The 17222-nt window shown below is 34.5% G+C and overlaps 1 protein-coding gene across 1 annotated transcript in view; it reads right to left on the bottom strand.

Moving 5' to 3' along the window:
- tmem131 (transmembrane protein 131) overlaps positions 1-17222 on the bottom strand; it is a 39830-nt gene that overhangs the window by 12268 nt on the left and 10340 nt on the right. The window contains exons 5-22 of the mRNA XM_089000997.1: positions 15890-16010; positions 14556-14672; positions 14357-14479; positions 13846-13926; positions 13544-13691; positions 12552-12608; positions 12416-12477; positions 12218-12326; positions 11178-11286; positions 9966-10119; positions 7809-7979; positions 7431-7541; positions 7147-7281; positions 5953-6057; positions 5789-5875; positions 4829-4981; positions 1365-1469; positions 1136-1287 (exon numbers count right to left, since the gene is read on the bottom strand). Of these exons, the coding sequence (XP_088857123.1) occupies positions 1136-1287; positions 1365-1469; positions 4829-4981; positions 5789-5875; positions 5953-6057; positions 7147-7281; positions 7431-7541; positions 7809-7979; positions 9966-10119; positions 11178-11286; positions 12218-12326; positions 12416-12477; positions 12552-12608; positions 13544-13691; positions 13846-13926; positions 14357-14479; positions 14556-14672; positions 15890-16010 (2100 nt within the window). The remainder of the gene's footprint in view (positions 1-1135; positions 1288-1364; positions 1470-4828; positions 4982-5788; positions 5876-5952; positions 6058-7146; positions 7282-7430; positions 7542-7808; positions 7980-9965; positions 10120-11177; positions 11287-12217; positions 12327-12415; positions 12478-12551; positions 12609-13543; positions 13692-13845; positions 13927-14356; positions 14480-14555; positions 14673-15889; positions 16011-17222) is intronic.

The following is a 17222-nucleotide window of genomic DNA, read 5'->3' as shown; positions in this document are numbered from 1 at the left end:
GAGAGACAGTGAGAGAAAGAGTTAGAGATAGAGTTAGTTAGAGAGAGATTTAGAGAGAGAGTGAGTTAGAAAGAGAGTTAGAGAGAGAGAGTGAGTTAGAAAGAGAGTTAGAGAGTGAGAGAGTGAGTTAGAGAGTTAGAGAGAGATAGTTAGTTAGAGAGTTATAGAAAGAGTGAGAGAGAGTTAGAGTTCGAGAAAGAGTTAGTTAGACAGAGAGAGAGACAGAGAGATAAAGAGAGATAGAGAGTTAGAGTTCGTGAAAGAGTGAGAGTTAGTTAGAGTTGGAGAAAGAGTTCAAGAGTTAGAGAGAGTTAGAGTTGGAGAAAGAGTTCAAGAGTTAGAGAGAGTTAGAGAGAAAGAGAGTGAGTTAAAGAGAGAGAGTTAGAGAGAGATAGAGAGTCAGAGAGTTAGTTAGAGAGTTACAGAAAGAGTGAGAGAGAGTTAGTTAGAGTGAGAGAGAGTTAGTTAGAGTTCGAGAAAGAGTTAGAGTTAGACAGAGAGAGAGACAGAGAGATAAGGAGAGATAGAGATTTAGAGTTCGTGAAAGAGTGAGAGTTAGAGTTGGAGAAAGAGTTCAAGAGTTAGAGAGTAAGAGAGTGAGTTAGAGAGAGAGTTAGAGATAGAGAGTCAGAGAGTTAGAGAGTTACAGAAAGAGTGAGTTAGTTCGAGAGTTACAGAAAGAGTGAGGTAGAGAGTTCGAGAAAGAGTTAGAGTTAGACAGAGAGAGAGTCAGAGATAGAGAGAGATAGAGAGTTAGATAAAGAGTTCGGGAAATAGTGAGAGTTAGTTAGAGTTCGAGAAAGCTTTCGAGAGTTAGTGTTCGAGAGTTAGAGTTAGAGAAAGAAAGAGTTAGAGAAAGAAAGAGTTAGAGAGTTAGAGAGTTAGAGAGAGAGGTAGAGTTAGAGAGAGAGGTAGAGTTAGAGAGAGAGAGAGAGAGAGAGAGAGAGAGAGAGAGAGAGAGAGAGAGAGAGAGAGAGAGAGAGAGAGAGAGAGAGAGAGAGAGAGAGAGAGAGAGAGAGAGAGAGAGAGAGAGAGAGAGAGAGAGAGAGAGAGAGAGAGAGAGAGAGAGAGAGAGAGAGAGAGCGAGCAATGTACTCGGGTCGAGAGAATTATGCTTGCAAAATAAGAACTTTACCTGACGATGAGCAACGAGGAGACGGTCCGATTGTGGATCGGCGTGAATTTGACGTTGAAAGATTTGACCTCCCCAGGCATCAAGACCAGGTTGTACACAAAGGGTCTGCTCGATCCCTCCGTAAACCCCATGACGCTCTTCGCCGCCGCGGACTGCCGAGCAGACAAAAAAAAAAAAAAAACGTCCGTTGAGAGAAACCGCGTCAAGACGAATCTTCTAAAGCACTCACCTGGTTTCTCTGCACTTGGAATTCCATGGTGTGCAGGTCAATGTTGATGCAGGATAGATTGTCGGGTTGCCATCTGACAAATACAAATGAAGCCAAACACCGTAAACGGAAAAAAAAAAAAAAAAAAAAAAAAAAAAAAAAAAAAAAAAAAAAAAAAAAAAAAAAAAAAAAAAAAAAAAAAAAAAAAAAAAAAAAAAAAAAAAAAAAAAAAAAAAAAAAAAAAAAAAAAAAAAAAAAAAAAAAAAAAAAAAAAAAAAAAAAAAAAAAAAAAAAAAAAAAAAAAAAAAAAAAAAAAAAAAAAAAAAAAAAAAAAAAAAAAAAAAAAAAAAAAAAAAAAAAAAAAAAAAAAAAAAAAAAAAAAAAAAAAAAAAAAAAAAAAAAAAAAAAAAAAAAAAAAAAAAAAAAAAAAAAAAAAAAAAAAAAAAAAAAAAAAAAAAAAAAAAAAAAAAAAAAAAAAAAAAAAAAAAAAAAAAAAAAAAAAAAAAAAAAAAAAAAAAAAAAAAAAAAAAAAAAAAAAAAAAAAAAAAAAAAAAAAAAAAAAAAAAAAAAAAAAAAAAAAAAAAAAAAAAAAAAAAAAAAAAAAAAAAAAAAAAAAAAAAAAAAAAAAAAAAAAAAAAAAAAAAAAAAAAAAAAAAAAAAAAAAAAAAAAAAAAAAAAAAAAAAAAAAAAAAAAAAAAAAAAAAAAAAAAAAAAAAAAAAAAAAAAAAAAAAAAAAAAAAAAAAAAAAAAAAAAAAAAAAAAAAAAAAAAAAAAAAAAAAAAAAAAAAAAAAAAAAAAAAAAAAAAAAAAAAAAAAAAAAAAAAAAAAAAAAAAAAAAAAAAAAAAAAAAAAAAAAAAAAAAAAAAAAAAAAAAAAAAAAAAAAAAAAAAAAAAAAAAAAAAAAAAAAAAAAAAAAAAAAAAAAAAAAAAAAAAAAAAAAAAAAAAAAAAAAAAAAAAAAAAAAAAAAAAAAAAAAAAAAAAAAAAAAAAAAAAAAAAAAAAAAAAAAAAAAAAAAAAAAAAAAAAAAAAAAAAAAAAAAAAAAAAAAAAAAAAAAAAAAAAAAAAAAAAAAAAAAAAAAAAAAAAAAAAAAAAAAAAAAAAAAAAAAAAAAAAAAAAAAAAAAAAAAAAAAAAAAAAAAAAAAAAAAAAAAAAAAAAAAAAAAAAAAAAAAAAAAAAAAAAAAAAAAAAAAAAAAAAAAAAAAAAAAAAAAAAAAAAAAAAAAAAAAAAAAAAAAAAAAAAAAAAAAAAAAAAAAAAAAAAAAAAAAAAAAAAAAAAAAAAAAAAAAAAAAAAAAAAAAAAAAAAAAAAAAAAAAAAAAAAAAAAAAAAAAAAAAAAAAAAAAAAAAAAAAAAAAAAAAAAAAAAAAAAAAAAAAAAAAAAAAAAAAAAAAAAAAAAAAAAAAAAAAAAAAAAAAAAAAAAAAAAAAAAAAAAAAAAAAAAAAAAAAAAAAAAAAAAAAAAAAAAAAAAAAAAAAAAAAAAAAAAAAAAAAAAAAAAAAAAAAAAAAAAAAAAAAAAAAAAAAAAAAAAAAAAAAAAAAAAAAAAAAAAAAAAAAAAAAAAAAAAAAAAAAAAAAAAAAAAAAAAAAAAAAAAAAAAAAAAAAAAAAAAAAAAAAAAAAAAAAAAAAAAAAAAAAAAAGAAAAAAAAAAAAAAAAAAAAAAAAAAAAAAAAAAAAAAAAAAAAAAAAAAAAAAAAAAAAAAAAAAAAAAAAAAAAAAAAAAAAAAAAAAAAAAAAAAAAAAAAAAAAAAAAAAAAAAAAAAAAAAAAAAAAAAAAAAAAAAAAAAAAAAAAAAAAAAAAAAAAAAAAAAAAAAAAAAAAAAAAAAAAAAAAAAAAAAAAAAAAAAAAAAAAAAAAAAAAAAAAAAAAAAAAAAAAAAAAAAAAAAAAAAAAAAAAAAAAAAAAAAAAAAAAAAAAAAAAAAAAAAAAAAAAAAAAAAAAAAAAAAAAAAAAAAAAAAAAAAAAAAAAAAAAAAAAAAAAAAAAAAAAAAAAAAAAAAAAAAAAAAAAAAAAAAAAAAAAAAAAAAAAAAAAAAAAAAAAAAAAAAAAAAAAAAAAAAAAAAAAAAAAAAAAAAAAAAAAAAAAAAAAAAAAAAAAAAAAAAAAAAAAAAAAAAAAAAAAAAAAAAAAAAAAAAAAAAAAAGAAAAAAAAAAAAAAAAAAAAAAAAAAAAAAAAAAAAAAAAAAAAAAAAAAAAAAAAAAAAAAAAAAAGAAAAAAAAAAAATACAGTGATACCTTGGCTTACTAACTTAATTGGTTCCCAGAAAGTGTGTGTAAGGCGAAAAGTGTGTATTCCAAACATTAATTTCCCATAGGAAACCATTAAAATGAGAATAATCCGTTCCCAAATCCCCATAAAACATAATTTTCAACTAAATAAAGCCTTAAAACTACACACAATACACCTTATTTTATGTATAATAAATGTGATATGGTATTGCAATTAAAAAGATAAACTGTATAAACGTACTGTACCGGAAATAAAGTAATTTTATTGACCTTTGTGATGGTCGATGGCTTGATGGAATGGATAGAAAGTGTCTCAAGGAGCTTTGGGTTGTACATCTTAGAAGTTGTGATATTGCAACAGCAACAGATGCAGGGGTGTCAAAGTCATTTTTTACCGCGGGCCACATTGTAGTTATGGTTTCCTCTCGAGGGCCGTTATGAATTTGGGGAACCCATTAGAATGTTTAAATCCCTTCAAATATTACATATCGAGCACACAGCAAATTAATGAATAACTCGTTTTCAAATCTGAAGTCAAGAATAATGACTTTTATTGTGGTTGACATCCAAAAATATGAAATTTTGGCTCAGATTTTAGCAATCATCATGGAATTTAACAAGTTTGATTTGCTTTCGCGGGCCGAAAAAAATGATTTGGCGGGCCGGATTTGGCCCGCGGGCCTTGACTTTGACACCTGTGCCCTAGAAACTTCATTAATAGCTGGTTCCCTTGCTTGTATGTTCTCTTCAAATTGTACAGATGGGTTGTGCGGGTTATTTGCCGAACCTGATTGATGGGATATTTTAACCTTGCAGTCTACACTCTGCCTTTGAACTATCAATAAAGTTGAAACAAGTCCAATTTTCATTGTGTTTTCACTTTTGTTTTTTTTTTTTTCATTTTTTTGTTTCAAGCTGTCCTTTCCCTTTCATGTGTGTGTTTCTGTAACCCCCCCCCCTACTCTACCACGGATCTTAACCAATCACGTGCAGCTTTATCCGAAGACTGGGGGCGGGGAATAGAGGGAGAAAAAAAGCTAGCTGCCAGTTCAGGAGCTCCAAGAACCAGCTCGTTCACGAATGACACATCACTGATTGTGGCGCTCCGTGTGTTTCCCGAAAAATAGTTCGTATGCCAAGATTATATTTTCGTGAATTTAACGTTTGTGAAGCAAAAAGTTCATTAGCTAAATCGTTGGTAAACCAAGGTATTACTGTATATATAAATATAGCGATTGAAAGGGTAAAGCCGACCGACCTTGGATTTACGCCTGGGCTCCATTTCATCCTTGTTGTGGCGCAATCGCTTGTAGTAGAAGCGAATGTCTTGGGTCAGCGAGCGAATCTGCTCCAGCCTCACTTTTTGCGAAAACGAGCTGCGGATGCTGAAAATTTGGTGCACAACTTTTCCCTACGACAGGGCCAACAAAACACAATGAGTACTGGTGTAACGCACTGCAAAACATGATTTATTATTATTTGTATTTTTTTTTCTTAAATGGCATAATTTTTTTTCACAACCAATATGCTCTACAAAAGATGCTCATGTTGAATTATTTTTATTATTAACTTATTCAGTGGTGCCCTTGCCGAATTTCTTCAGGTTTTGGTGGGGGTGCCGATAAAGTGCTGGTCAGTCCTCTGGCAATGGTTTTCTCCTCCACGAGGGGGCAGCATTTGCCTTTTGTCCATATCTTTTAAGGTGTCGGACGTTTCGCTTCTTATCCAAGAGGTTTCGTCAGTGAACTATTTTCTTTTTTTGCTGGTAGTTTTGGCCCTATATATAACCCTACTGTCCAGTCGTGGGGGTGCCAGACTCTGCTATGATTGGTCCCTGAGGGGAGTAGAGGATTACTCCCTGCGGCTACACTATTGTCCTGACTGATTACTTTTATTGTCCAGCCTGAGTATGGGGTCTACGACTGGCCTGATTGCCCCATTTGCTCTGGTATCACCTCATCAGCATAACTAAGCCTATGTTGCCTAAGAGGTCTGTTGTACGAACGATCCAAATTGAGCCTCAGCCCACCATGGCGATTTAGTGAAGCATTTCATTGTTTCGGTTGGCTGAAGAAACATTTTCATCGATGGACCACTCCTGTACGACTGAGTTTACAGACGTTTTGTGGTTTCTATTTTCAAATACTTTGAAAAATATTTTTTATACTTTGCATTAAAAACAACTTACAAGTGCAAACGTAAAAGCTGTTTTACTTACAGGAAATGAATGAGGCAGGATGAGGTGATTGGGGGAGCTGGTTAACGTGCCCACCGCGATAAGCGCTTTCACCGGGATGGTTAATATCTAAGGGGAGAAAACAAAAATATGCGGGTGAGTTGACATGGCGTCGCAGAGAAGTGGGTGTTTTTGGGATGCCTTACCTCGTAATCTGTGGTGATATGCACGGCTCCGTCATACGTGCCCTCCAGTGCATTCGCCACCAGCGTCACGCGGAAGGCAGCGTAAAAGCCCGGTGCTATAATGACCTTGAGAGCAGAAATAGTGAGACATGAACAGGCAAATTTGTGTACATGTTTTAAATATAAATACATAAGCAAACGCATAGTCACCCCACCTCGCTGACATCACATTTATACAAAATGTGTGTGTATATATATATATATATATATATATATATACCTCAACTAACCTCAACTAACAAACCTCAACTAACAAACACCTCAACTTACAAACTTTTTGTCTTACAAATGTCAAATTTATGAAAACTAAACCTTATAATAAGCACTATTTTCATAATACACACCTATCACGGCTGGCAGAGTGATCTTCGGCGGAAGCACACGACCGAACAGCATCAGAGGTTACGTTACCAACAGTCCTTATGGAAGGTGACTCTCCTTCCATAAGCCATCAACGACCATCAAAAAGGTAAATCAAACTTTATTTTACAGCACAGTTTATTTCTTTAATTACAGTCGTCATGTAATGTGCCTCTCTTTCCAAACAGCAATTCCCTTTTACCTTTGACCTCCAACACCATTCCATCAAGCCATAAATGACCATCACAAATGTAAATAAAGTGACTTTATGATACAATGCAGTGTATTTCTTTCATTACAATACAATAGCACATTTATTATACATAGAATAAGGTATGTTGTGTGTAGTTTTAAGGCTTATTTAGTTGAAAAGTAAATTTTATGGAAACCCGGGAACGGATTATTCCCATTTTAATGGTTTCCTATGGGATTTTTTTTTTTGAGATACACACTTTTGGCCTTAGACACTCTGTCTGGGAACCAATTAAGTTCGTAAGTTGAGGTCTCACTGTATATATATATATATTTTTTTTTTCTTTATATATATATTTATATATATTTTTCAACAGTAGCCAAAATGGAACTGTATAGTGCCACTTAGCAGTTTTTTTTTTTTTTTTGACGACGATACTAGTGCAGCGTGTTCTACCGGAAACAAATTCCTTGTGTGTTCTACATACTTGGCAAAAAAGATTATTCTGATTCTGATATTTTTATACACACACACACACACACACACACACACACGGCTTACGAACTTAAGACATCGGGGGATATTGCCTTTGGAACACTTACTGTTTTGTGATGAGACGCAGAAACATTCTGCAGGTCCCGCAAGCGACTGGCTGCCATTGTTGCGTTTCCTTTCTCGGCCTTGAGCAGCTCCATTGAGAGGCTGTCACCTGTCACCTGCCAGGACTTTATCTCCAACTATGGGAGTTTCAAAAGTCAGACTTTGTTCATAAATTTATGATGACCGTTTGGAGTTGAGTTACTCGTAGTCCATTTTCATCCGACAAAAAAAGCACTTTTAAGATGGCGACATGCATTCAACGGAAATAGCCGATAGTTTTTTTTACCTCTATGGGGTTGCTGTTGAGCACCACAAATATGATGCTGCTGGTATCTGTGGCGCTGCGGATGCCAAAGTCTAGCATTTTATTCTTCAGGCTGGGTGGCAGCACAAGAGGCTGGGGGGGAAAGGGGGAGTGGCATGAAAAAAACATTACTGTACATCACTTTTGTTTGATCACTTCAATGAATTTGGGGTCAGTAGAGGGCACTGTGTTAGCTAATTAGCCGTTACATGCTAATAGTAAGGCTTCAATTTCAATCATACGCAATGAAATTCAACAGTCATCCCAGCAGTTATCCCAAATTAAATGTTTTTTTCTTCTACAAGGAAAAGAGGTAAACACACAGGTCGAAAAAGATTTGCAGTGGCGTTCAAGGTGTACCTCCAGGAAGCCCGTGTAGGCCCTGATAGGCAGGTGAAACTTTGACGCGTTGGTGATGAGCAGGATGTTGCTGTCGACGTGGATGGACGGCCGAACCGGTTGGAAGAGTAGCGAGAAGATGTAGCGCGACTCGTGTGCGGGGACCAGGATGGGGGAGGTGAAGTTTTGTACCTGTTCAAGTGACAGAAAAGGCAAGTTGGAAGTGGTTTCTGATGGAACATTTCAAACTTTGGGGTTCAATTTGTGCCGATAAAGCGCTCGCCAGACCTCTGGCAATGTTTTTTCCCTTCCACGAGGGGGCAGCATTTGCATTTTGTGCATGTTAGCGCTTTGTTACAGATTCATTTGTTGTTAAAGCGCTATATAAATCAATCTGTATTTATTGTATTGTATTTTCTTCAGCTGCACCCATTTCACGCTCAGATAACTCCAGACCCATATAATTTAGGAATCAACTTTTTTTCTGATGAAAGAAGAGAGTCTAAGGTTTCTGACGCTGCGTTGAATGTTAATGTCGTCCTAAAACTCAATATTCTGTGGGTCCTGCAATTTGAGTGAAAATGACAAAAACCCTGGCACTGGAGTCGTTTTGAAAGGTGCTCATAAATTGAATGTATTATTATTCATTATTTCTGCACATCTTCTGGCAGGGACTGAGTGGCATTGAATGTTTATGTACCATATTACCAGTACAAATCATAAATCAATATGTATTTGTATGGTATTTTGTACAGCTGCCCCCATTTCAAGCTCAGATAACTCCAGACCCATATAATTTAGGAATCAACTTTGTTTCTGATAAAAGAAGAGAGTCTAAGGTGTCTTACACTGTCTTGAATGTTTATGTAGTCCTAAAACTCAATATCCTGTGGGTCCTACAATTTCAGTGAGAATGACAAAAACCCTGGCACTGCAGTAGTTTTGAAAGGCACTTGTAAATTGAATGTATTATTATTATTTTTGCACAATTGAATGTATTATTATTATTTTTGCACATAGTCTCACAGTGAATGAGTTGCATTGAATGTTTATGTACCATATTACCAGTCTACCAGTATAAGGCGCACCCGATGAATAGTGTATTTTCACAATTTTTTCATATACAGTAAAGTCTCGTTATATCGATATCGGTTATATCGATAGTACTGCTTATTACGATACTATTTCTATGAACGCAAGGAGAAAATTACATGCGCGCAGGGTCGGATATATCGATAGTTCCGGTTATATCGATATTTTTTCGGACTCCCTTGAATATCGATATAACGAGACCTTACTGTATAAGGCGCACTGGACTATAAGGCGCACCTTTAATGAATGATTCCCCCCTCCCCCCAAATATAATACAGGTAACATCCGACCTAAGGCCGAGTTCCGTTCCGACCAAACGGTCGTAAGTCAAAATGGTCTTAAGTTGAAATCCATTCAAAATGTTGAATAGAGACTCGGAGGCTAAATGACTCGCAAACTCCCCCTCTTAAAATGCTAAAAATAGGGTCTGGAGGTTTGTGGTCTTAAGTGCAGCTGGTCGTAGGTCGAGCCGGTCTTAAGTTGGATGTTAGCTGTATATAAATATATTAAAGCTTTCCAAATATAAGGCACAACCCATGAAAAGGCGCTATAGTAGAAGCTGGGGTTATGCAGTATTTCTTCTACAAGGGGAAATTGAATCGTAGCTACTGACAGTAGTTGCGAGACCTGTTGTGGCTCAATATCACTTCACATATCATCACATGTCATCTTTTGAAGATAATAAAGGCTTTTGGGTGCGCCTTATACACCGGCAAATAGTTTCAGGACTACCATATTTTTCTGTGTATACCATATACTCTGTGGGTCCTGCAATGTGAGTGAAAATGACAATAATCCTGGCAGTGGAGTGAAGACATACAGTAAAGTCTCGTTCAATCGATATTCAAGGGAGTCCGAAAAAATATCGATATAACCGGGACTATCGATATATCCGACCCTGTTTGCATGTAATTTTCTCCGTGCGTGCATAGAAATAGTATCGATATAACCGGGACTATCGATATATCCGATATCGATATAACGAGACTTTACTGTATTTGTACATCTTGCTATGGGTCAAATTGACCAAGGAAAATTGTCGCTATTCTTGAGAAATGATTCACCAAAGAGTGTTCGGGTACTCACGCTGAACGTGGTTTTGGCCTCTTCGGGTAGCGACACGTTGTGTATCCGTATGGCAAAGTTGAAGGCGTTTGTGAGGAATATGGGCCGGTCAACTGGGTCTACTGGGCTGTCGCGAATGTGGAACAACGTCGCCGTGTGGTCAAAGCCCAGGTAGCTGGATAAGGGGAGACAAAGTACAGTGATGCCTCGGTTTACGAACCCCTTGGCTTACGAACTTTTCGGTTTATGAATGTTAAATTTATGAACATTTAACCTTGGCATACAAACTATTTTTCGTGATACACACGGAACTGCCACAATGAGTGATGTGTCGTTCGCGAAAGAGCCCGTTTTCCTCAGAAGGAAATGGCAGCAGATTGTTTTTGTCCTCTATTCCCCGCCCCCAGTCTTCGATTAAAGCCACGTGATTGGTCAATAACGCAGCAGTGGGGGGGGGGGGTTTTACAGACAGAGAGAGAGTCAGGTCGTTCTCCAAAAAAGAAGATGGCAGTGGACTTTTTTGTCCTCTATTCTCCGTCCCCAGTCTTTGGTTAAAGCCATGTGATTGGTCAAGAACGCAGCAGTGAGTGGGGGGGGGGGGGGGTGAAACAGGCAGACGACAGAGAAAGTTGTAAAATGGATAGAAAACAGTTACATTTGGACTCGTTTCAACTTGGATAGTTCACTCAGGCTGCACAAAGAACCCGCACAAGCCATCTATCTGTACACTTGATGCAAAAAGCTATCAACCCAGCTAAACAGATCACAATTGATGAACAAGGTCGAATTATCGCAGCGAAAGCACCGACAAGGGATCATTACTCAAGATGGTGAAAGAAGAAGGCTACGTTCCTCATCAAGTCTTTAATGCTGATGAAATCGGCCACTCCATTCCATCAAGCCATCAACGACCATCACAAAGGTAAATAAACCTACTTTATTATATACAGTTTATTTCTTTAATTATAATACCATAGCACATTTATTATACATAAAATAAGGTATATTTTGTGTAGTTTTAAGGCTTAGAAAATTAGAAAGTAGAAAATAATGTTTTATGGGGACCTGGGAACTGATTATTCTCATTTTAATGGTTTCCTATGGGAAATTATTTTTTGGGATACACATTATTCGCCTTACACACTCTGTCTGGGAACCAATTAAGTTTGTAAGCCCACTGTAATATGACGACCACAAAGCATATTTGTCTTTTGACAGGCAAAATTTATTTACCCTTCTAAAACGTCTGCCTGGTAGGGGATTTCCAGCTTGGCGTAACTTTTTTCCTTTGCTTTCACTGTGATTTTACCAAAGAATTGATATGGTCTCCTGGCCTTGGAGGCTGCGGTGAGAAAGAGAAAGTCGTGAGAGTCAGTTGCACAAAAAAAAATAATAATTAAATGTCCATAAAATGGGTGCAAAATATAACATTAAGTGATTATTTTAAAAACGTTGAAGTTATAGTCTAAAGTCAAAATTAACCATTCACTGCCATTCATGAATTTTTCGGGAATTGAAAATATGACAGAGCGCCATTCCCGAATTTGTTCGGGTTTTGTTTTTTTTTTCCTGCTAGGCCCTAGCATTGCTAGGGTGCCGATAAAGCGCCGGCCAGACCTCTGGCAATGTTTTTTTTTTTCTTTTCCACAAAAAGGGCAGCCTTGTGCCCATGTTGTGTCCATGTTACCGCGTTGTTACAGCTTCAGCTGTTGTTAGAGCGCTATTTTGCATTGTATTTTGGACAGCCGCCCTCATTTCAAGCTCATATAACTCCAGACCCATATAAGTTAGGAATTACAGTAAAGTCTCGTTATATCGATATTCAAGGGAGTCCGAAAAAATATCGATATAACCGGGACTATCGATATATCCGACCCTGTTTGCATGTAATTTTCTCAGTGCGTGCATAGAAATAGTATCGATATAACTGTGACTATCGATATATCCGATATCGATATAACGAGACTTTACTGTAACTCTTTTTTTCTATTGAAAGAAGAGTCCAAGGTTTCTTACGCTGCATTGAATATTTATTTAGTCCTAAAACTCACCATTCTGTGGGTCCTGGAATTTCAGTGAAAATGACAAAAACCCCGGCACTGAATTGCACACATTATTGCACATGACGGCAGTGAATGAGTTAATATTACATACCAGGATTTTTTTTTGAAAATTGAACAATGGGAAGCAGAGAAGTTTTTTTTCTTTGGTGTTTTTCAAAGAAGGGCGCATGAGAAGTGAGATGGGGTACCCGAATATGATGATAAACTTACCATCGAAGGTAATAGTAGCTACTTTGGTATATCTGCTATCTCCCGCTTTGAGCGTGATGGCTTTAAAATCTATCGCGATGGCATCATTGGGCGGCGTCGTACGGATGCTCTGCGTTTTAAGAGAAAAAGATGAGGCGGTTTAGCTAAACATATACATGTGTGTTTTTTTTTTTAAAACAAATAAAAAAAGTAACCTACTGTAACGGGAACATCTTTTGTTCCCGAATTAAAAAGGTACAAAGCCATCTGTTTTGGTCGATCTGGAAAAAAAAAAAAAGTTGCTTGAGTGCATGAGGAAACAAATACAATGCATGTGACGTTAACAATCGCGTACCTTGAGAGCGTAACGTGCCGAAATGGAGCATTTCTGTGGAGGAGTAAATACCTGGTGCTGCACAGAAAAAGTGAAAAATGAGAGATGGAGGCACGCATGAGAGAAATAAAATAAAATAAAATAAATAAATACAGATAAATACATACACACAAATAAATGGATATATAAATACATGCAAATGAATAGATAAATCAACATGAATAAATAAATGGATGGCTAAATAAAAAAATAAAAAATAAAATAAAAAAGTAGATACAAATAAATAAACACATACAATTAAATGGAATAACAACTAAACACAAATAAATAAATCGTTAAATAAATAAAGACAAATAAATAGATTAATAAACAAATAAATGGATGGATGAATAAAGAAATAATAAAAATAATAAATACATACATAAACAAATAAACACAGGTAAACAAATACATATATACAAATAAATGGATAAATAAAGAAACACAAATAAATGGATACATAAATACAAATAAATAAATAAACATATGTAAATGAATACATAAATGGATGGCTAGATAAATCAATAAAAATTTAAATACAAATAAGTAAATAAATACATACATACATACATACATACATACGCACGCACACACACAAATGCATGAACAAATAAACAAATAAATAAATGGCTAAATAAATAAACACAAATAAATAAATGGATGGATAAATACATAAACTAAAATACATAAAATAAATAACTGTGTAAATACATAAATAAGCAAACAAAAATAAATATAGACAAATAAATATATACAGATAAATAAATTTATAAGTAAACAAATAAATAGATAAATAAATAAATAAAAATACATGGATGGCAAGATAAATGAATACAAAGAAATAAATACAAATAAGTAAATACGAATAAATACATACATACACATAAATGGCTAAACAAATAAACACAAACAAATAAATAATAAATACATGAATAAATACATAAACAAACAACTAAATAAATAAGATGGCACACCTGATGTAACCTCCACCTCGACGGGCAAGATGACATTGTCATCGTGTGGCGCGTTGGTTTTGATTCGGATGAAAGCCGTGTGGTTATCCTCATCTCTGGAAGAAAAGCTGGCTCTCATCACGCCCTTTGTCTCAAAGGGTGCGATTTCCTTGGGGGTCAAAAAAATAAAGACGCGTTAACCCTGACCCCCTTTTTTTAAATTACTTTTTTTTTTAATGAAATGAATTATTATTATGAATTTATTGGTCATCGCTTTGAGCATAATGTGAAAATATCTGATACAAAACGTGCAAATCACACACCCATAATTTCCCAGTGCCTCCCTGCTGACCCGTGGGAAGCTCTAGATGTAGATCCCCTCCACTGGAATATATCTCCACCACCTTCAGTCAGCCAACACAAACACAAAGCCATTTTTCTTAATAACAGTATCTTGAATCCATCATGAATCATTTAAAACACAGGTGTCAAAGTGAAGGCCCGCGGGCCAAATCCGGCCCGCCACATCATTTTTTTCGGCCCGCGAAAGCAAATCAAACTTGTTAAATTCCATGAAGATTGCTAAAATCTGAGCCAAAATTTCATATTTTTGGATGTCAACCACAATAAAAGTCATTATTCTTGACTTCAGATTTGAAAACGAGTTATTCATTAATTTGCTGTGTGCTCTATATGTAATATTTGAAGGGATTTAAACATTCTAATGGCTTCCCCAAATTCATAACGGCCCTCGAGAGTAAACCATAAAGACAATGTGGCCTGCGGCAAAAAATGACTTTTGACACCCCTGATTTAAAAGAAATGTGATGTTACCTGAAGTGGTTCGCTGTAGGGGTTATGGATGTTTATTAGCGGCGAAAAGCTGCTGTTTACCGGAACTCGAGCCCCGACGAAGGGACGTAGCCGGTATGGGTTTGGGATCCCTACCCCAAAAACCTTCAAAGATGGATCGGGCGGGAAGAAATTGTAAAAACAACGACAAAATCCACGGGACTTTACGTGTATCCGTTACCTGGTACGTAAACACTCCGTGATGTGATGTATTAATAAATAAAGTGTTTTCTACATTCCCGACGACTCGCGCGAGGAACACGACATCAAACGACGTGTTTCCCCCTGGCGGGATTATCTACGGAGGGAGGACACAAAATGACAGATTGATGTAAAAGGTATACAGCATAGGTGGTCAAAGGTTAGGCCCGGGGGCCAGATCCGGCCCGTCATGACACTTTTTGCAGCCTGTGTAAGCAAATGGTGATCACTGTGAAAAACCTGTACCCAAATGTTAAATTGATACGTGAATTAAATAACGTTGACATGTTGATCGACTCGTTTTACTTATCTCAATCAGGACACCGGGTACTAAAACGGGACGCTGTATTTGTACTTTACCCTGAACTTTCCATAATCCCGTAAATAGTATTATCTTTCGGGATTGCTCCTTTTCTGCACCATCGTGTGCGAGTTGCCTTTCGCCATTGGCGTAGTATGCAAGACGGGTTTCCCCTTGACCACCTACTTGTCTTTTTTTGGTATTCTTTATTTTTGATTATTCCCCTGGTCCTCTTTTTGGGACCAGTGCTTTATGTTGTGTCTTCATAAATCATCTTGGACGGACCTCTCTCTCTGTCGCTTACTTGGAGATCCGGACATTAAATTTCATTCCGGCGAATCGGCTGCTCTCTGCCTCGTTCGGAATGTGACAGATCTAAACAAGAAGGACCATCTCGAGTCTTTATTCTATCAAATGCAAACCACGTAGAGAGGCAGACGTAGAATAGAAAAAAAAATAAAAAAACGTCTGGTGGTCGTGGTCGTAAGTACGGGTGGTCGTAACTCGCGCCGGTCGTAAATTGGATGTTACCTGTATAAGGCACACCACATTATAAGGCGCTACAGTAGAGGCTGGGGTATTACATACTACTACTTCTACGGGGGGTGGATAGAGTGAGTGGCTCGTGACAGTCGTTGCGAGATCTGTTGTGGCTCAATATTACCGTATTTTCTGGTGTATAAGACGCACCTAAAATTAAAGGGGCGGGGAGCGTGAAAAGTATTCTATGCATAATAGAAATGTCAGAAGACTAAATACAGTAAAGTCTCGTTATATCGATATCGGATATATCGATAGTCCCGGTTATATCGATGCTATTTCTATGCACGCACGGAGAAAATTACATGCGCGCAGGGTCGGATATATCGATAGTCCCGGTTATATCGATATTTTTTCGGACTCCCTTGAATATCGATATAACGAGACTTTACTGTAATAAATATATGAATGAATGAATGAAGCATGTGATCAGTCACAATGTGGCAAAACAGAAGTAGTATAAATGTACTCACCCTGTTCTGGAAAAAGGAGGCGTGAAAATGCGCCGTCGTCGCTGATATTGATATCAAACTAATTTCTTCTGAGCTAGGATTATGTAAATAAACTTTTTCCATTTTTGGCATCCCTACAGGCCTGTCGGTGGAAGAAAAAAAAAAAAAAAACCAAAGATGAAATCACAAAATGCGCATATGTATGTTTACGTCTGCAATGGGCGGAAAACAGATTTAGCCTAGCTTATTAAAAAAAAAAAAAAAAACACTCAGTAAAATGCTTCCGTGTAGGTTCTAAATCGTACAGCAGTGGTCCATCAATGAAAAGGTTTCTTCAGCCGTAATCTGTACTTCTTTGAAGGTGTCGGGACGTTTCGCCCCTCATCCAAAAAGCTTCGTCAGCGAACTGAAATTTTGCTGGTAACTCTGACCCTAAATATATCCCGGGCTAGAGCTGACGGTGCCAGACCTCTGCTCTGATAGGATGGGGTAGCAGTAGACTACTGTCGGAAGCTAATCTGATTACTTCTTTTGTTCAGTATGATAATAATAAATAATAAATAATAAATAATAAATTAAAAAAATAATAAAAAATAAATAATAAAATCATAATAATACATTTAATTTATAAGCGCCTTTCAAAACTCTAAAGGTCACTTTACAGTCACAGGATATTTTTTTCTGTGGGTGAGCAGCGGCAGCCACACGCGCCAGCGTTCACTCAACCCGGAATAACTCAAATAGATTAAGTTAGCTAATAGCTAATAGAGAGCTAGCAAATAGATAGCTAATAGATAGACAGCTAACTACCCCTGAATGTTCTATACCTTGCTCTGATTGCCCCATTCGCCCTGGTATCACCTCATTAGAATGACTAAGCCTATATGATAATGACCTAAGAAGTCATTAAAAGAAGAATTAAAATGTAAAAAGGAAAAAAAAATACCTCTTTAAATGACAAGCAATCAAACTAATACTTATTGATCGTTTTCCTTGAAATCACACACCACAAGTCGTCTTTTGTTTCACACGTTCACAGCGCACACAAATTTGGAGCTGGAGGCTTTTTTCCCCCCTCGTCTGCTGGCAGTCATCAATCAATTGACATGGTGTTGCTCCAACAAGTGGTAATTATTTATTCAAGTACGACTGTTTCCGAAACAGGTTTGGTGTGTCGTTAAAAGTTGATTTGAGGTGATCGTATGTCGCAGATGTTAAAAGAAGATTGAATTGACACCAAGAATGAGCTAAGAACATTTGATCGCTATTAGACTGACCAAACCGGTCCAGGCACACGGAGATCGCTGGTTATAACAACTTTAAGAACAACCCACACCATTGTTTTGTTTCCAAA

This window comes from Hippocampus bargibanti, linkage group LG07 (assembly GCF_051943395.1).
Source record: "Hippocampus bargibanti isolate YZ-2025 linkage group LG07, ASM5194339v1, whole genome shotgun sequence".
NCBI classification, from domain to species: domain Eukaryota; kingdom Metazoa; phylum Chordata; class Actinopteri; order Syngnathiformes; family Syngnathidae; genus Hippocampus; species Hippocampus bargibanti.
The sequence above is the reverse complement of the archived record's forward strand: the minus strand, read 5'-3'. Positions and strand labels throughout refer to the sequence as shown.